The 21543-nt window shown below is 34.7% G+C and overlaps 1 protein-coding gene across 2 annotated transcripts in view; it reads left to right on the top strand.

Moving 5' to 3' along the window:
- The window catches only part of SLC30A9 (solute carrier family 30 member 9), a 104092-nt gene that overhangs the window by 66308 nt on the left and 16241 nt on the right, over positions 1-21543 (top strand). Inside the window, exons 10-15 of one of the 2 annotated variants that reach the window (XM_004448737.5) lie at positions 8242-8297; positions 10643-10778; positions 15330-15369; positions 16328-16399; positions 16889-16996; positions 19997-20162. In XM_004448737.5, coding sequence (XP_004448794.1) covers positions 8242-8297; positions 10643-10778; positions 15330-15369; positions 16328-16399; positions 16889-16996; positions 19997-20162 — 578 coding nt within the window. The remainder of the gene's footprint in view (positions 1-8241; positions 8298-10642; positions 10779-15329; positions 15370-16327; positions 16400-16888; positions 16997-19996; positions 20163-21543) is intronic. The other variant, XM_012529834.3, reaches the window with a different exon arrangement.

Below are 21543 nucleotides of genomic sequence, written 5' to 3'. Positions count from 1 at the left end.
TTTATTTATTGCTCTTTTCATTTCCATAAGATCTGCCATTTTTCTGTGTACACTTTCAAATTCTTCTTTGTGCTCATCCAGTGTCGTCTTAATATCCTTAATCTCTTTAGCCATCTCATTGAGTTTATTAAGGAAATTTGTTTGAACTTGTAAGATTAGTTGTTTCAACTCCTTTGTGTCATCTGGAGGCTTTTCTTGTCCCTTTAACTGGGCCATATCTTCCTCTTTCTTGGTGTGGATTGTAATTTTTTGTTGGTACCTTGGCATCTGGCTTACCAGATGTATTTATTCTGGGTGCAGTTTCTCTCTTTAGTGTAGTGCTTTCTTGCCCTTTCTCCCTTGCTGCTTGTGGATAGGAGCCAAGTTTGTAGTTGGTGCTGTAAGCTGTGGAGGCTCAAGCTGTCCTCATTGCCCCAGGGACCAATAAGTTCTCCCAACTTTCTACTTTGCTAAGGTCGAGACAGAGCCACAGCCATGTATAGTAATCCAAGTTGTGCCGGTCTAGACTGTAGTTATCCAGAGAGACTGATGAAGCTTCAAGTCCCTTTCTCCCCTGCCTGGGGCGGGGATGCCACTGCAAGTGTGGTCAGCAATCTCTGCCATGTGTGTCCAAAATGACCACAGTAGCCCAGTAGATTTCCGACTCTGTCCAGCCAAATGTACCTGCAGTTACCAGGAGAAGCTAGTACAGGGCCTGCCAGCTTCCTCCCTGCCAGTGCTGGGGCTAAAGACTAGGCTAGGGCTGCAGGCTAATCTGGGTGAAAGAATCTGGTCCTTACATTCACTGTGATTTTCAGTCAACCCGTCTTCCCCTCATGCTGGGGGCAGAGTTAAAATGGGCAGCTACTGGCTTGTTTCTCACTTGAACAGGTTCAAACTTTGGCTTTTTTTAGGGTTATACTTTAGCCAGCCGAATTTACTAATCAGTAGCTGAGGCTCGGGCCCAGCTGTCTCTTTCTACCCTGTTTTTGGGAAATGGAGCTTCCAGTTCCAGCCACAGAATAGCTCCTGAGGTGGCTTGTGCTCCAGAGTAGGCTGATTACCGGCCTCTGCAGTGTGGCCTGTGTTTTCCCAAACAGGCTGACACTGGGCCCCCCAGCTTCCTCCCTGCCAGAGGTTGGGCTGGGGCTTAGGCTAGATCTGCAGTCTGATCTAGATGGAAAGAAGCCTTTCCTTGCCAGTACTATGATATTCAGTCTACCCAACTTCCCCCTCGTGCCAGGGATGGAGTTAAAATGGTGGCTGTTCCTCTTTCTGACTTGGACAGGTTCAAATTTTAGCTGTTTTTAGAATTATACTTAAGCCTGCTGAATTTACTAATCCGTAACTAAATTTATTTATCAGTAACCTAACCGTCTCTTCCTTCCCTGGAACTTTCAATTCCAGCCATAGAATAGCTCCCGAGGTGGCTTCTGCCACCAGTGTAAGATGGACTCCAACCTCTGGGACATGGAATGTTCTCCTCACAAATCTTCTCTGCAGATGGGCTGTCTCCTCCTTCCCTTCTTTCAAGAATGGTGCTGGATGCTCTTCTGATCACATGGAGCCCCCAAACAGATGCTTTAGATCAATCTGGGTGATTTACTAACTGCCCTGTAGCATGAGCTGACTCTAGGAGCTCCTAACTTTGCCACCATGTTGCTGGTTGCTGGTTAATTGATTTTCGACTAAGGTATTAAGGTATTCGACTAAGGTATTAAAGAAATTCAGTGAAGAAAGGATACTTTTCAACAAATATGTTAGAAAATTTAGATACCCATATGAAAAAAGAAAAGAGCTTTGACTCCCACATCGTGCTGTATGCAAATTTGAGATGGTTCATAGACCCAAATATAGAAGATAGAACTATGAAGATTCTAGAAGATGATTTGAAGAATATCTTCTAGAACTTTGAATAAGCAGGGATTTCTTAGGACATAGAAATAATAACTATGAAAGAAAAAAATTTTACAAATTAAACGTCATCAAATTTTAAAACTTTTACTTATTAAAAGACACTTAAGAAAAATAGCCATCTGTTAGGAGAAAATATTCACAAGGATTGTATCTGACAAAGGATTTGTATCCAGGGTAAATAAAGAATTTACACAACTTAGTAATAAATACACAAACAACCCATTTTTTTAAAAAGGCTTAAAATTTGAACAGGTACTTCAAAATAAAGATACATAAATAGTTGCCAGTGGTCACATGATAAAATGCATAACAGTATTAGTCACCAGGGGAATATACATTAAAATCTTAATGAAACACCTCTACACATACAGTGTCATGGCTAAGATTAAAAAGACTGACAGCCAGAAAGTTGGTGAGGATATGGAGCAACCAGACCTTTTAGATGTTGTTAGTTGAGTGCAAAATGGTACAACCACTTTTGAAAACATTTGTCAGTTTTATATAAACAAACATACGCTTAATGTATTACCTAGAAATTCCACTTCTAAGTATTTACCCAAGAGATATAAGAACAAAATCCATAAAAAGCCTTGAATAAGAATTTTTATTAAGCAGTTTTATTGAGGTATATTTGTATATCGTGCGATATATACAAAATGTATAATCAGTGGCTTTTAGTATAATCACAATCTTGTGCATTCATCACCACAAAAAATTTTTAGAACAATTTCATTACTCCAAAAATAAAATCTCCACACCCCTTAGCAGTCCTTCCCCAATCCTACATAACCACTATTCTAACTTCATCTTTATAAATTGATTCATATTTACAATTTATATAAATGGACTCATACAATATGTAATACTTAGTGTCTGGTTCTTTTCACTTAGCATAAATTTTTTGTCTGATTTTAACATCTCATAGTTTTGGCAAATGTTCAGTTTCAAAAGGAAATTCTTATATATACAGTTTTACCCCATTCATATTTCAAATGTAGTTTTTACTATGCTATACAATTCCATGTTACATTTTATAGCTTTCCTGTTAGTAATATAATGACCTTAGACTTTCCCTTTAAACCCTTTTCATACCCCATAATAATACTGCCAGCTCCAGACCTTATGTTGGATTTTGACCTTTTCTTTTCATTTCCAAAGATTAGCACACATCCTTTTTACCAATTGTGCACAAATTAATCCTCAGCTTTCCATTCTCTAACCTCATTCTATTTTCTCATGACCCATATTCAGATTATTAACTCCATGAAATAGCACAATATATTTAGTTCATAGTAGCACAATCATACAATATTTGTCCTTTTTGTGTCTGGCTTATTTATTTATAGCAGCTTTACAAAGTGGCCAAAAAATTGGAATCAAATGTTCATCAGAAGCAAAACTGAGAAACAAATGGGGATTGTATTAGTCAGTCAAAGGGGTGCTGATGCAAAATACCAGAAATCTGTTGTTTTTTATAAAAGGTATTTATTTGAGGTAGGAGCTTACTGTTACAAGGACATAAAGCATAAGTTTCTTCCCTCACCAAAGTCTATTACCACATGTTGGAGCACAATGGCTGCATATGTCTGCCAAAAGTTCAGGCTTCTTGGGTTCCTCTCCTCCCTTTCTCTCTGGGCTCAGCTGCTGTGCTCTCTCCGCAAGGTCAGTTGTAGACTCTCAGGTGACCGACTCTGTCTCTCTCTCTGGGGCTTCTGCCATGTCTAAGGAGCCATCTCTTCTCTTCTGGATTATGTTTACAAACAATCCAATAACTATTTTTCGAATTCATAAACAATGCCAAATTGCTACAGGGTTATACTCATACAGTAGAATATTAGCAATAAAAAAGCGAACTACTTACCCAAAAAGTATCCTTTTTTTTTTTTTTTTTAAAGATTTTACTTATTTCCCTCTTCCCTCCCTGTCATTGACTGCTCTTTATGTCCATTCGCCGTGTGTTCTTCTGTGTCTGCTTGTATTCTCATTAGGTGGTTCCAGGAACCCATCCTGGGACCTTCCGGAGTGGAAGAGAGGCGATCATGGGAGAGAGGGGATCATTCTCTTGCACCACCTCACTTCCCCATTCTGCTACGTCTCTCATTGTCTCTCTTCTGTGTCTCTGTGTCATCTTGCTGTGTCACTTCTCTGCGTCAGCTGGCATTCCTGCGTGGGATGGCACTCCTGCATGGTCTGGCACTCCGTGTGTACCAGCTTGCCATGCAGGCCATCTTGCTTTCACCAGGAGGCCCTGGGCTTAGAACTCTGGACTTCCTATATGGTAGACAGGAGCCCTACTGCTTGAGCCACATACGTTTCCCAAGTATGCATCTTTGATGGTATAAGAGTATTTCCTATGTGATTCCATTTATATGAAATTCTGGAATAGGCCAAACTAATCTTTGGATGAAAATTAAATTAGAAAATTGATTACTTTTGGGGTGGGAGGATTGACTGAAAAGAGGTACAAGGGAAATTTCTGGGGTGATGGGAAGATTCTATGTCTTGATAGGAATGTGGATTATAAGAGCATATGTATTTGTCAAAATTCAAAAGCTGTACATTCAGGCTTTGTGCCTTTTATTATATGTGGATTTTTACCTTGAAAATAAAATTTTCCACATATGAAAATATGAATACTAAGTGGATATATGATAATATTAAGGAATTATTATTTTTAAAATTGTGATAATACTCTTGTATTATATTTTCTAAAAGGCTTAATTTCTTTTTTAAGAGATGAATACAAAATAAAGGTGAAATGGTATGGTCCTTGGAGTTTACTTAAAAATATTTGAGGAGAGTGGATACAGATTAGGTAAAACTGTTTATGTCATATATTTGTAATGAAGTTGAGTGAAGGATGAGTTGGGTTTATTGAAATATTCTTTAGAATTTATTGCATTTTCCTACCATTGATCCAAGTATATGTTACAGAATTTTCATAATCTTACAAAGCATAAAAGAACATCATGTAAATTTTGTTCATATTTTTAAGCACATATACACCCTTATCTGGAACAAACATCCACAAAAGCGACATCAAACAGCTGTATATGGGTGTACATAAAGGCAGTCTGAAATGTACTCCAGACTCCCCGGTGGCCCCTCTTCTATATTCCTTGAATTTTTTTAATAAGGAGCATGTATTGATTTTGAAATTAGAAAAATCAATTTTTATAAAAGATTAAATAGCAATATAAAACTTAAATAAAGGCTTAAGACCATATTATATCAAGTGCATTGAGAACTCTAGATGAAGAGTTTGTCTTGATTAAAGTGATCAGAAAGCTTCAGTGAAAGATAGTAAACTGGTATTGAATAGGAGGAAATTGTATTTCTATCCTTTTGAAAGCTGTTTCTTTTAAGAACTATAATAACAGTTTAAAATTTAATTCATACTTTAGCATTTTTTTTCTTTACCCCTTTAGAGTCTTAAAAATCCTCCAACTTTTAAATTAGATCTCTGTCTAAATGATATTGTAATTTACAATTTCTGTGAAGGTTCCTTTTGGAAAAATTTTAAATAACACACAGCATGTCATTTAATATTAACTCAAATGAATTTATTGAGCCTCTGAATTTGCAATTGCTAATTGATGAGAAGAAGACGTATGATACAACTACAGAGATATTCCAAGGCAGCATTTAAGCAGCTGTATGATAGTATAGTACTGAAGGTATACAGAAATGGAGAAGGATGAACATTGGGAAGGGGATAGGGCACTAGTAATGCTTTTTATTGTTAAAATGAAAAGTTAATGTTTATTGTGTTGTAAACCAAACGGATGCTGTGTAGGTTATATATACATATCTGGTATGTGTATATGTTGTAAATATGCAGAAAAGGTCTGGAAAAATACATATCAAACATTTCCCTCTGGGAAGAACAGGATCAGGGATGTCTACTTTTGTAAGAACAACTAATAAATATAGTACACTTTAATGTATAAAGTAGTTGATGATATTCTATACATCATTGCATAGCCAATGTGAATAAGTGTTTATTTTTAAAATGATTGAACAGTCAGTTATTTCTTAAATATTATTACTTACACACACCCTGAATTAATGACTTTTTTTAGAGAATTAAGTATTACTCTTAACTAGTTCTCTTAGTTTGGCCTGCCGAAAAGTAATCATGTATATTTTAGGTAGTTTTACCCCCTGTGATAGCTTGAGGCTTTTATGGATTCAAGAACATTGTTCCTAAGTTAATCCATTCCTTGGTTATCGACCTACTATAGGTGGGACTACTAGATTACTTCAGTAGTATGTGACCCAGGGTGGGTCTTAATCCTCTTACTAGAGTCCTTTATAACAGGATGAAGTTAGAAGAAAGCCCCAGGAGCTCAGAAAGGAACCCACAGAAACTGAGAGAAAGCCACCAGAAACCAGAAGCTGAAAGCAACAGAACTTGGAGAAGGCAGAAACCAGCAAATGCTGCCATGTGCCTGATCACTCACAGCTGCAGCTTGAGGGAGAAAGCATCTCTTGATGATGCCTTGATTTGGACACTTTCACAACCTCAGAGCTATAAGCCTATAAATTAATCTCCATTGTAAAAGCCAAGCCATTTCTGGCATATTTCTTGGCAGCCTTAACAAACTAAAGCACCCCCTTTTCCTTAGGAATCCAGTAGGAAAAACTTAAAATAGTTTGTGCATTTAAGGTACAGTTTCTAATATTAAACATTGTAAAATCCAGTAAATGTATTTTAACCATTTTTAAGGTGATTTTATCTCTAGATATTTTACCAGAAAATATTTTTATTAAATGGCTTGTGACCTACAGGGAGGCCTCATCTCTAAAGAATTTGATTATCTAGAAATTCACCCATCTGATTTTTTGATACCATACTAAAGAAAAGAAAAAAGCTCCACATCAATCAGATAAAATTATATAGGGCATTTATTCAGAGGCTTAGTATTTTTATTAAATAGTTCTAATTAGGTAATATTTTTCTGCTTTCTAAATTCACATCAGATTAGAATGGGAAAGTGTGTAGGGGCAGGCATACTAATACTGTGAGGTTTCCGTGGATAACTTTTTTTTTTTTAAGAATTTATTTTTAAAGATTGATTGATTGGTTTCTTTTTATTTATTCCCCCTCCCCCCAGTTGTCTGCTCTCTGTGTCCATTCGCTGTGTGTTCTTCTGTGTCCTCTTGTATTCTTGTCAGCAGCACCGGGAATCTGTGTCTTTTTTTTGTTGCATCATCTTGCTGCGTCAGCTGTCCACGTGTGTGGCGCCACCCTGGGCAGGCTGCACTTTTTTTGTGCTGGGTGGCTTTCCTTATAGGGCGCACTCCTTACTCGTGGGGCTCCCCTATGCGGGGGACACCCCTGCGTGGCACGGCACTCCTTGCGTGCATCAGCGCTGCGCATGGGCCAGCTCATCACATGGGTCAGGAAGCCTGGGTTTGTTTCCTGGACTTCCTATGTAGTAGGTGGACACTCTATCCATTGAGCCAAGTCCGCTTCTCTCCATGGATAACTCTTTAACAAAGATAGAATGGAAAAGCCAAATAAAATGAAAGGAAGACAGGAGAAAAGGGAAGAAGGAAGGAAAGAAAGGAAGATGATAGCCAGAATTAAAGACTTTTTAACGTTTTTGCTCCCTTTCACATCTCAGATAGTCACTGACCTATATACATTGATATATACCTTCCTGTGTGTCTTTCCAGTTTTACTATAGAGTATGTGTCCATATATAATATATATTGTTTTGGGTATTTTAAATTTTACAATCTTGTGTTTTATACATTTATACAAGTTTTTCTTTTGTAAAACATCAGGCATTACAGACAACCCTAATCCTGGTTCTCAGAGGTATAAGCATAGTTAAATGTGTGTTCTTCCAGACCTTTTTGTGGCTTACATCATGTATCATTAACAAAAACTACAGAATGATGGAGGGTTTTTTTTTTTTTTAACATAAGTTATACTGTACATACTGTTCTTAAAAGCTTGCTGTTTTCCTTCCATGTAACAGTATGTCCACGAGCTCTTTCCATGTCAGAACAGATGAATGTACCCCAACTCCATTCCTTTAAATTGCTGTAGAAGTAATTTATAGTTTGGTTTTATCATCATTTATTTTGTCATTCCCATTGATGGATGTTTAGGTTTACTTCCACGTTTTTCATCATTGTGGAAAAGATGCTTTGAACCCCTTTGGGTTCATTTTTATCTGTAAGGTAGGTACTGAGAACTAGAATTGCTGGGCCATTGAATGTGTATTATATATGTTATATTTCTTTGTCATTGTCAGATTGCACCCTCAAGGTAGGCTTTACTATATTTCCCATCTTTTTAATGACTATTCCTTTTCTTCCTCTTCTCCATAGGGTTTACTGGCATTGGGCATCAGTAAGTCTATTCAAACACCAGACCCTACTCATCCGTAAGGACATTGCCTTAGTTTTGTTTTTATTTGTTTTGGTAAGAAGTTATTGAAATAAAAGCAGTTGGATTCCAGAAATTTCCTGCAATTTATATACCTGCAGTTTTATGTTAAAGATTTTGTCGTTTTTTCAACTGTAGTATCTAAAGTGCAGGACTCATCCCTGGCTCAGAGTAAATTCAAGGTATAATTTGCAAATGGAGATTAAATTGTTTTTATGCTTTGTAACACAGCATGGAGATCTTCTCTTCATATTTGATATTTAATAGCAAATTACATATTTTGATCTTAGAATTCTATTTTACTTTTGTCAAAGAAAACATATTCCAGATTTAGGTAACCAAATCTAAAATTTTCTTATTGAATCTATAGTTAGTTTATTTTAATCCTCTTGTTTTGGTTTAGAAATAGTATTCTGTTAATATTTCAAAATACTTTATAAAATTAGTATACCTTTTAGAATATATTGTTCTGAATTTTTTCGTTTATTTGATACAGAGATTTCCTCTGTTGCTTCTCTAAATGTAATCAACTAAAACTTTGGAATTCCACACCCATTTTGAACAAGCTTCAGGAATGGAATTGATTAATGCACTTTTATTTCTGTAAAGAAGTCTATCTCTGTGCTTTATAAGTACTTTACTTTGAAAGTAAGATACTATTTTCTTATGAATAACATTATGACTATCTTATAACTAATAACTAAAAAACAACTATCTCTTAAGTTTACGAATTACATTCATTGCAGTGTTTTTGATATCTCAAGAAAAATGTAAATTTTTCCCTGACCAGATTTATTTTTTATTTTTCATTTTTAAAAGAAGCTTTAGACTACATAAATGTTACATCAGAAGTATAGGGGATTCCCATATACCTCACTGCTTCTTCCTACCCCACTTTCCGCCATTAACAACATCTTTTATTAGTGTGGTACATTTGTTATAATTGGTGAACACATGTTGAAGCATTGCTACTAACTATGGTCTATAGTTTATATTATAGTTTACACTTGGCACCATATAATTTTTACACCAAAGATTTAAAAACAGGTGGTAAAATATTAAAATTTTGGCTTGTGAAATTTCTTTTCAAGGTATTTTCAACAATCTGCATTGATGCTGTCCAAAGTAATTTTCTGCAATCAGAAATATAGAAATATTCTGTATCTGTGCTGTTCAGTATAGTTGTCACTGGCTACATGTGACTACTGAGTGCTTGAAGTATGCCTAGTGTAACTGAAGAACTACATTTTTAACTTTAGATTTAATTAATTTAAAATTTAAAAAACCACACATGGCTAGTAGCATATCATATTGTGCAGTGCAAGTTTACATAAGTAAAATTTTCAATAGGAAGCTACAAATTCCTTGAAAATACATAAAATGAAAATAATGACATTTAGTTTAGATTTCAATTTGCTTTGACTAAAATAGATATATGTCCTATATTACTTTAGGAAGGAAACTTTAGAAGAAAGTAAATGTTTCTAAATCAAACTAGCAGAATATTGTCATCTGTAAACTGAGGATTCCTTATGACAATTATATCTTTGCCAACAAAATTCGAGGAGCAATTTTATTTAAGATTTGTTACTTAAATTGTATCTGCCAGGAGGGTGCAGTAGAGTATGGCTTTGGAAATAAATTTTCCAGGAAATACTTTTATTAATGAGTGATTCTTTTCTTCCTATATTATGTCATATTTGTGAACTCCCTTAAAACTCAGCATTTTATTGGTACTTACAGTAATACAAAATAATGCACATGTTAATCAAAGATGCTTGAAAAATAATTAAGATTAAAAAAAAAAAAATTCAGCCACTTAAAAACCCAGAAAGCTGAAGTTCTTTGTCCTATAATAATGACAATTGCTGTATGCTAAAACTATTCACAATCCAGCATCAAATTATAGATAATATAAGTTGTAGATTGGCAGCCCAAAAAGCCAAAATACTCAATTAGAATCTTCATTACAAGGAAATTTAAAGGTTATCCTGTTCATTAAACATTTGAATGCACTTACAAAAACATTAAATTAATTTCGTTAACATCTATGGTACAAAATAGTAAAGTAGCACTGCTAGGTAAAAATATACTATATGGAAAATGGATTAAAAATACCTGGATTAAATAATATTGACTTATATATTTCCAAAGATCTTGGCCAGTTTTTCCACTTTCTGTATTATTTTTCTAATTATATTTGAGTTTGGCACTTACGGTTTAATTAGATGTGAAATTTTAACATCTAGATATTTCAAGAAGTTTTTTGGTTGTTGACTTATTAAGCATATATTTTGTAAAGAATCCATTTGTATTTCTTGCAAACAATATTTTTTTTTTCAGATATGGATTTTCAAATATGCGCTATATTGCTTCACTAATTAGTGGTGTTGGTATTTTCATGATGGGTGCCGGACTATCTTGGTACCATGGAATCATGGGATTGCTTAATCCTCAGCCTATAGACTCTCTCCTATGGGTAACATTCTTTTTGTTCTCAATATTGAAGTAATATGAAATAAGAGTTTAAGTACATTAGAATACCTTTTGTGATATTGGTGTTAAAGAATGAGACTAACATATACCTTCTTTATATATATATTTTAACTTATTTTTTAAAATATACTTAGATTACATAAATGTTACATAAAAAATATAGGGGATTCCCATATGCCCCGCTCCCCACACTTCCCACATTTTCCCACATTAGCAACATCTTTCATTAGTGTGGTACTTACATTGCAATTGATGAACCTATTTTGGAGCATTGCCACTAAGCATAGATTATAGTTTACATTGTACTTTACGCTCTTTCCCATCCAATTCTGTAGGTTATGGCAAGATATATAATGGTCTGTATCTGTCATTGCAATGTTATTCAGACAATTAACAAGTTCTGAAAATACCCCCATATTACACATGTTTTTCCCTTTTCCTGCCCTCAGAATCTCTAGTGGCCACAGTGTCCATATCAATGATATAATTTCTTCCATTGGTAGAATCACAATAAGTGTATAGTAGTATACCAGTAAGTTTACTTTAGTTCACAGTTCATTCCCCAGTCCTGAGGATTCTGGGATGGCAATGCCTACTCCAACTCTAATTGAGAGCGTGCTTTGATCCCATATGGCTGATGGATGGGACTCTTATGTTTGAAGTTATAGACGCTCTTGGTTCCTTGGAATGATGGTTGTCTATCATCTCCTCCTTGTAGTTGTCTTGGGTGAGTCCAGTGAACTGAAGAGTAGGTGCTGCAACTCAGTTGAGATTCAGGACCCAGCTGGCACATGGACCACCCAAATATTTTAGAGACCCTTACCAACTCTAGTACTAATTATATGTTCAAATAGAAGGGACAGTAGAGCCATGTGTAGGGAAACCAAAACTGAGTCCAACTCCAGTCACACTGGGGAGCATAAATTCCAAAGTAGGACCCACTAGTAAGGCACCAAACTTCTGAGCTATCTGACTATAGTGTCTATATGTCTCCGGAGCCCTCAGGAGCCCCACTATTATGGGTAGTGTCTATATTGGCTATCAATGAGATCTTGCTGAGACATACATAAACATAACCTCTGGAATGATCTCCTGACTCACTTTGAAGTCTCTTAGCCATATAAACTCATTTGTCTTTACCTTTTCCCCATTCTGGTCAAAGTCTTTTTCCAGTTGCATTGCTAGGTGGTGCTTGGTAGTAATCCCTCAGTGCCAGGGAGCCTTATTCCCAGGAGTCATGTCCCATGCTGGGCAGAAGTTATTGAATTTATATGTGGAGTTCAGCTTAGAAAGGGCCCACAATTGAGCAACAAGGAGACTCTCAGGAGGTGACTCTTAGGTACCCTATAATACTAGGCTAAGTTTCAATTTCAACAGTAAAGATTCATAAGCACAGTCATCAGTATCAAGGGCCCACATATACCTTCTTGACTAATTGTATAATAATATTGAGTTATGTATTTATAGTTGTGTTTTTTAGATCATGACTGGATATGACCTCTAATCCATATGGTTCAATGATACTGAACAAGAGGAAGTCTATAGATGGAATTATTAATCCCTGCCTCCTTAATTTCTCCAGTTACTATTGAAGAACAGAAAGCCCTCTCTTCACTTTTAGACCCAGAAATAGTCTCATATCAGTAATTAAAATATCTAGTCCCAGGTAATAGTCAACTGAAGTTTTAGTTTTTTTGGCTGCTCAAGCAAGTACCTTGTAAAGGGCTTGCTTAAACAATGTAAATTGATTAGCTCATGATTTTGAGACTAGGAAAATGTCCAAGTCAGGGTGTCATCAAGGCAATGCTTTCTTCCTGAAGATTGGCCTTGTGGAGCTGGCTGACAGTGATCCGTGGTCCTGAGCTACTCTGACACATGGCAGTTCACATGGTGGCCTCTCCTGGCCTTTCTCTTACCTTCCAGGTTCCTTTGAACTTCATCTTCTTGCTTCTCTGGCTTTGTCTGTCTATCTATCTGAATTCTGCTTATAAACTCCAGTAATAGGATAAAGGTACACCTTCATTGAGGTGGGCCATACCTTAACTAAGAAACTTCATCAAAAGTTCTTACTTTAGATTGGTTCACACCCACAGGAATGGGTTAAGTTTAAGAACACGTTTTTTTTCTGGGGTATTTATAGCTCCAAACCACCACACCTGGGAACTGCATTGAATGATAAAACTTATTTCTGTATCTCGAGATTCCCTCAGGGAGGAAACCTCTTGTGGGGAAATGGAAGGAGTCACCTGCATTTCCCAACCTATGGCTGCTATCCTTCTCTCCCAAGGCGCCTTCTGGCAGGGTTGAAGATCGAGGTAGGGAACAAAAAAGTGCCATTTGCATTGGTTTCCTCTGCCTTTTTTGGAAATTTAAAGCTATCTTTTTCTCTCATGAGCATTTCTTAGAGATTCCCCTGCTTGGGCCTTCTGCCTATGGCTCCATTGACCAGTACAAATTGTTCACTTAGCACTGCAGCTTAGTTTCCCCACATCATGATATGCCTTCAGACTGTTTCTACTGTGTTGCCTTGCATTTAGCAAGAGGTCTTTTGGGCAGTTGATCTCTTTTCAAAACCACTACTCAGAGTTCCATGTCTGGGCTTCAGGAAACACATCTTTTAACACATTCTCTGTGAGAGTGTGCTTGTTTCCCAAACAAAGCCATCTCCTCTGCTGACACATTCAGTATCAGGCCTATAGATTTATTTTTCAGGCATGCTTTAGATGCAATTAGCTGTGATGTGACCTCTTTAAACTCCAGGGGACACGTATCAAGCTTTCTGGGTTATTTCCACAGTTCAGCAGCTTTCCCCAAAGCAATCACTTTTGACCTCCTTAATCTCTGCTCTTCTTATATGGTCTAGGGTAGGTGTGGAGCTAGGAGTTGCAAAATAAGGCTTGGTATCCCCTTCTGTGAAAGTCCTGAATAGATTGTCTGGCATCTCATTTTGGAATGTGGGAATACTTGGAAGCTATATCTTATAATACACCTTTTGAGGTCTTAGCCAAAATAGAACAGTATGTATCTTATTTTAATATCTTCTTGTATCATACAAATCTGCATAACAGTGTTTATTAACTAGTTTCTTTTCTGTAAAACTACCATATTACATTTCATACAGTTGAAATAAGCAAACATACATTTTCACTATTCTGAAAAGATTTGGCCACTTTATAGCTACTTCATTCTCTAAACATATATCTAATTTATATTGTATCACTTTACCAAAGAGAAATGGATGATTACTCTGGGGTCAAAAAGGAATTAGTGGGGAGCGGTTGTAGCTCAAGGGGTGAGTGCCTGCTTTCCAGGTTCAATCCTCATTACCTCCTAAAAACAAACATGAAAAAACCAACCCTCATTGGGGAGTGGATATACCTTAGTGGTTGAGCACGTACTTCCCATGTATAGGGTCCTGGGTTTGTTCCCTGGTACCTCCTAAAAAAAAAAAATTAATTAAATTTTAATTGTGTGTAAGTTTTAAAACATCCAGAAGCTCTTATATCTTTTAGTAGCTAAATGGGGTTCCATCAGAACCCGACACACTGTAGACCAGTTTTTGTTTGTTAAGTATTATCTTGGAATCCTTGGGTGATATATGCTCTCTTTCTTTATTGGTTGATAAATGTGTCTTTGGGAAAGAGATGGAAGCATTAAAAGTAGTTACTGGGAAGTTTAGGTGTGCTGTATTAATTATGCTTTTGGTTGGCACTGTGATTCAGTGCATAGAGACTAGAATTGAGACTCTAAAGCCTGCATTCTTTTTTTTTTCTCTGCTATCTACTGTGTACTCAGGCAAATCCTTTGGGAGCTCTCAGTTTTCCATAACAGATTAAGTGTACTAGATGTGAAATTTTCAAACCTCTATTTCAGGGAAGCCTAGGGTTCTATAAATGCACATTGAAAATCTTAGAGATGGTTTGAGTTTCACTTAAATTTTTTTAAAAATGTGTTACCGGGTTAAGTCTTCAGTACGTCTTGATAGAGTTTCTCTTATCTTTTTTTAAATGAAGAGTGTTCTGAGATTGCAAAGGAAGTTGTGTTACCAAAAAAACTAAAACAAAAAAAGATTACTGTTAATAGTTACTTTGTGAATCAGAATTCTTTTACTACTGAGCTTCCAAACAAAATATAGAAGTTACTTGGGTGTGGATATTTATTATATCTGGTGTCTACGACTCTCGATATCAAATGTTTATGTTCATTTAAAACTTAAAAAAAAATTTTACTAAGTAACTGCTTTTATGTCATGAGCTTAGTTCAGGTCATATTATAGCATTCTATAGCTATATAGAGTATGTAAAGCATTTAGATTACTCTTCCAGGTATTAGGTATGAGATGACTGTTCCGTCTTTCTTCTTAGGAAGATACCATCTCTCACTGTCCTTATTTGACCTATTTCTAATCCTTGTCATCTGATTGGAATTTGAATTTATGTTTCCATTTTAGACATATCAGACTCTATGCATGAATGATTGTGATTCTTTAAGTAAAATACTTAATTTATGCTTTATTTTAATATTTGTTTTCTAGGCATACTGTATTTTAGCAGGATCATTGGCATCTGAAGGAGGTATGTACTGTCACAAAATATTTCTCTATTTTTTATATAGCAATATGTATTCAACAGTCCATTGTTATAGTTTGCCAAGTCCCATTGATTAAAGAACATTGTGGGAATAGGAATCTAAGCTTTGTTTAATTTTAAGGGTATATTATTTACATAATATACAGTAGTAGTTCCTCTGAAGGCTAGGAGCAAGGGGAAATTTTTTTTTTAATTGAATAGCATATTGTAATGCTCATAAAATTCGAATGGACTGTAAAAACATAACCTGAGTTTTTGTTTTTTAAAGATTTATTTATTTGTTCCCCCCCTCCTTGCGGCTTGCTTTCTGTATGCTCTCTGTGTGTTCTTCTGTGTCTTCTTGTCTCCTTTGTTGTGTCATCTTGCTGCGCCAGCTCTCCGCAGGCATGGGCCATCAGCTCTCCTCCGGTGCGGGCCAGCTTGGCTTCACAAGGAGGCCCTGGGACACGAGCCCAAGGCCTCCCATATGGTAGACAGGAGTCCAGTCGATAGAGCCACAACCACTTTAAAAACCTGAGTTTTTGAAAATCACAATTTAGCAGTTATAAACAGGGAAGGCTTTCTCTTTTTTGCAGTAAGAATATTTCAAAATATCTGAAAGCTTTATATGTATTTTTCCTTCATTTTGCTGTCCTATAAAATGGTTATACCACTTCCTACTTTAAAAAAAAGTTAGGAAGATCAAAGCAGACAGTGTGTTGAGTGTGATGCCTATCATATAGTTGCTGTCCAATAAATTGTGGCTGTTTTGGTAACTGTCTTTAAATCATTGCTCTAGAAATTTGAGATTCATTATATAATTGATTAGCTGGGTGCTTGAAAATGTCTAGTTAAAAAAAAGACTTTTCCTTATTGCCAACCCTGACATCAAAGTGAGAAGCCATCTTCTAAAGTTTGGGGGCATGACGTTTTTTCATTGCTACTATAAATGTTTTCCTTTTAGCAACACTTCTTGTTGCTGTAAATGAACTTCGTCGGAGTGCTCGGGCCAAGGGAATATCGTTTTACAAGTATGGTATGTACTTTAGAAGCCAGGTGTATTATTTCATCTCCTTTATTTGCTTAAAATTACCCAATATTATTGCTTTGTTCCTTATAGATGTACACAAAATGTACCTTAGTGTCTTCCCTAAGTGGTTCTTATGCATACTTCAGCTCTTTTAAAAAGAGAAATGCTGTGCAGTTTGAATATGAATACTTTTATATTTGAACTTGACATAAATGAACTAAAGTATTTCTATATATGCTTACATAAATTCAGAAAGTAATTTGACCTTAATATCATTTAATGTTGACATTTACCAAGGCGTTTTGTTTATAGTGACTGTCTATAGTATATTCATTAAATATTTATTAAATGATAAGCATGTTGAAAGGGGATTGTTAAACCATAATTTCATACATCTTAATTTTAATCTTGACTTTAAATGGTTATTAAAATTTGACTTTATAGTGTCAAGTTAACATTTCAGAGAGTTTCCTTGTTTCTCCTTCAATGATAAAGTAATGGAAAGCCGTGATCCTAGTACAAATGTTATATTATTGGAAGATACTGCAGCAGTCTTAGGCGTGACTATAGCAGCCACTTGCATGGGCCTTACTTCTATAACAGGTAAATAATTTCTTAGATCAGTGGTGGTTTATTTATTCTACTTAAATAATTTGTAGAATTTTTTTTTTTATATCGTAGAATTATTTTACACCAATAGATTAGTAAATGTTAATTCCACACTAACCATTTATTTGTATAAGACATTTGGGTCAGTAGAAGTGTTCAGGGTTCTCTGACTTTATAAATTAGAATTAAGGAAGCTGACAATAGAGGGTTTTTATAATACTCTAAATTTTCCTAAGTGTGACTTAAATTATGTAATGCTCTAGCATTATATTCTGAGCTTTAAGTTCTTTACCTGTAAGTGTATGGATAATATTTGTCCTAGTCACCAAAGATTTGTTAAGATAATAGATGAGACCTTTAGTGGATAGGTAGATAGGTAGATAGGCAAGGGAGGCTGTTTGCCTTTTTCCACTGATAATCCCAATAATAACAACTGTTAACCTTCCTATTTCCTTGATTCTCTTTAAGTGTTTGTTCCCTTCTCATTTTGGTAGTTAGTTGAGTGTTTTGAGAGACAGTATAATATAAGTAAATGAGAAGGCAAAAAAATTATTTTATTTTCATGTGTTACTGAAATTCTGATAATTTGTACTAGATATAAAATTTGGCTATTATTTTAGCTATAAATATTTGTCAAAATCTGCCTTGAGTATTCTGTTTTAACTTATTTTCTAAAACAAAAGAACCATTTAGTATGTAAAGACTAAGTTTCTGAGTTTGGAATTGTCTTGGAATGGAATTTTTTCCATTTTTACCCATCTGTCCATGCATGTATAAAATAATTCAAGGTGTGATAAGCTTTGCATAGTTTTGCAGTGTTTCTTAAAATAGTCTGAAATATGAATAACTCTTTCTCATTTTAAATGCATATTTAAAACTAAACCAACATTTTCTGATCTTCACTGCAGCCTAAAATATTTCTAAAGTTATTGTTTTTACTGGTTGACCTTACAAGTTTAGAAAATTTTTTGACAAGAATTATTATTTTAGCAGTTTTAAGGTTTGAGAAAAGAGTGACTTGACTAAGTCAACTTTTTTTTTTTTTTTTCTTGTTTTGTTATAAGTATATTTGTATATATACATAAAGCAAATATTTTTGTTTTCTTCTCTATCTAATCCCCTTATCCGTTATCATATGACATACATTGTATTAACTTCATGTCACAGTATTTAAATCAGGAGTTCTTAACCTTTTTTTTTTTTTTTTTAATTTTTTTATTTTTTATTGACTTTGTAATAATATTACATTAAAAATATATATGTGAGGTCCCATTCAACCCCACCCCCCCACCCCCCCTCTCCCCCCCCCCAACAACACTCGTTCCCATCATCATGACACATCCATTGGATTTGGTAAGTACATCTTTGGGCACCTCTGCACCTCATATACATTGGTTCACATCATGGCCCATACTCTCCTCTATTCCATCAAGTAGGCCCTGTGAGGATTTACAATGTCCGGTGATTACCTCTGAAGCACCATCCAGTCAACTTTTGATAAATTATTTTTTTACATAATAATATAAATCAGACAAATCAAAATCATAAAAATATGTATGTTGTAAGAGTATTTCAGATGAATTAATTTATTTCTAAGTAATATGCCAAGAAATAAAATATTTCCCTAAAGCTTTTTTCCCAGCTAATATTCCTGTAATTTCTTTAGGATTGTTATATTACACACACATTTTAAAATGTAAGACAGTTCCTTAAATTTAGATTACTGAAGAGCAGTATTTGATTTTGAACATTGTAATTACACATTTCCTAATGGAAATGGATTGTTTTTTAAGTACAGAAAAGTCAGTATATTTTTTGTGTTATATTTTGACAAAGCAGTATGAAAATTAAAAATTTTAGTAAAATGTGTGTTTTATCTTGCATCAAAAGAGTTAATTTTAATATTGATGAAAACTTCATTTTTGGAAAAACCTTGTGTTTGGAATTTATTTGAAAGGTTTAGATATTTTTATTTGTGCCTCTTATCTAAATATTTCTTATATTTTCATAGATATCAAATCAGCCCTTTTCATTTGGTTTTGGAAGAGAATTAAGCCCTAACAATGTAAGGCAAGCTTTAGAATCAGAATCACCGGGAGGGGTTGGGAAAACAGATTGTATTGGATTCCATTTCCAGAACGTCTCATTTTATAAGATCTTGGGTGAGGACCCAGAATTTGCATTTCTTCCAAGTTCTCAGGTGATGCTAGTGCTGCTGATCTGGGACCACACTTTGAGAACCACTCCCCTAAGGCATCCATTTGATGTAATAAATCAGTTTCTTTCCTTTAATCTGGAATGGTGCTATGTATAATCTTTGTTCAAGTGAAAAAGAGTCACCCATAGATTTAGAGCATCCATATTGTTTTGTAGAGCTTAATTCTCTCACAGAATCCAGATAGGAGTAAGGTGCAAAAAAGTTATTTTTTCAGATTTTGATCTCTCAGTTAATTTGTCAAACTGGGGTAGGAGAAGTACTGATGTATCTTAAAGAATTGGACAGTTCATTATATCATTAATATGTACATGGTGTTTGTAATCTGAAAATGTTCTGAACTTTTACCCATGTAATGTCTGTAGCAAGAAACTGACCTTAAATAATTGTCAGTTCATATAATATGGATTAAGTTGTAGCATACCCATTTTGTAGTACAATAAAACTATTAGGAGAGAGTCTTCATTTAAAGTCCTTGGATTTCAATGGATGTGTCATGATGATGGGAACGAGTGTTGCTGGGGGGGGGAGAGGTGGGGTGGGGGGGTGGGGTTGAATGGGACCTCACATATATATTTTTAATGTAATATTATTACAAAGTCAATAAAAAAATTAAAAATAAATAAATAAAAAATAAAATGCTGAAAGGAAAAAGCTGTCAATTAAAAAAAATAAAATAAAATAAAGTCCTTGGATTTACTAGTTCTGATTCTTTGTTCACATAAAGTTCATGAGATAATAGAAAATATAAATTTACTGATTTCTTATATGCTTTCTAGGCAATCCACTGTATGACAGCCTAGGTTCCTTGGGTGTGGGCACCTTGTTAGGTGTGGTCTCGGCATTCCTCATCTACACTAACACAGAAGCCCTTTTAGGGCGATCTATCCAGCCAGAACAAGTACAACGGCTTACTGAACTCCTGGAGAATGACCCATCAGTAAGGTCAGCCTCTTCCAGTAATGCTAGTAAGGTTTTCAAAAACAAATAAAAAAATAGAAATGCTTGGTTTTGAATCCCTACCCTTCAGAATTTTTTTTAACGTGCAAATTTTTTTCCACTTAAATTAACTTTTCTTTCTTTCTTTGAGAAGTTGTGAAGTTTTTGGAGGAAAATCATGGAGGAAAAAATACAGGTTCCCATATATCATTCCCTTATTAATTTTTTGCATTGTTGTGGTACATTTGTTATAATTGAAGAAAGCTCATTTTTATAATTGTACTTTTAACCATAGTCCATAGTTTAACTTAAGGTTCTTAGTGTGTTGTGCAATTAATTGGATTTTAAAAAATATTTATTCTATGCTATACAATCTAAAATTTTCTTTCTTTTTGAGTCCGTTTTGGTAGTTCATGTTTTTCTAGGAATTTGTCCATTTTATCTGTTATTGAATTTGGTATACATTTGTTCAGAATATTCCTTTATAATCCTTTTTATTTCTGTAAAGTTGATAGTAATGTCCCATCTTTCATCCTTGCTTTGGTAATTTGATTCTTCTCTCTTTTTTTCTAGGTCAGTCTAGCCAAAGTTTTTTCAGTTAATTCTGTCAAAGAATCAGCTTTTGGTTTCTTAATTTTTTCTATTCTTTTGCTCTTCTCTATTTCATTAATTTCCATTCCAGTATTTATTATTTATTTCTGCTTGCATTAGATTTAGTTTGCTCTTTTTTTCCCTAGTATTATGATAGTGGAAGTTTAGGTTATTGATTTGAGACTCTGTTTTGAAATATAGGTATTCATATCAATTTCCCTCTAAGAACTGCTTCAGCTACATTCCATAAGTTTGCTATGTGTCTTCATTTTCATTCACCTGAAAGTATTTTCTAATTTATCTTTTGATTTTTCCTTTGACCCATTGGTTATTTAAGAGTATGTTGTTTAATTTTACTTTTTTTGTGAGTTTTCCAAGTGTTTTTCTGTTACTAGTTTCTAATTTCATTCCATTGTGGTCAGAGGACATAATTACATCGTTTCTCTCCTTTTAAAATTTATTGAGATTGGTTTATGGCATTGCTTTTGGTTTATACTGGAGAATGTTCCAGGTATACTGGAGAAGAATGAATATTTTACTTTTGTTTAGTGGAGTGTTCCATCAGTGTCTATTAAGTCTAGTTAGTTTATGATGTAGTTCAAGTCTTCTATTTCCTTGTCAGTCTTCTACTTAGTTCTGTCCATTACTGAAAGTGGTAAAAATGCTGTACACTGAAAGACCAACCATATACGAAATTCGAAATTTTCTGGTAGGGTAAATATCTACGGGTTAAACTGTTGCAAAAAATAAATGTTAATGATACATAAAGTTCATACAACATTTTAAATAGTATATT

This window comes from Dasypus novemcinctus, chromosome 1 (genome assembly GCF_030445035.2).
Source record: "Dasypus novemcinctus isolate mDasNov1 chromosome 1, mDasNov1.1.hap2, whole genome shotgun sequence".
NCBI classification, from domain to species: Eukaryota; Metazoa; Chordata; class Mammalia; order Cingulata; family Dasypodidae; genus Dasypus; species Dasypus novemcinctus.
Note: the sequence above shows the minus strand (reverse complement) of the source record. Positions and strands in the feature narration are given on the sequence as shown.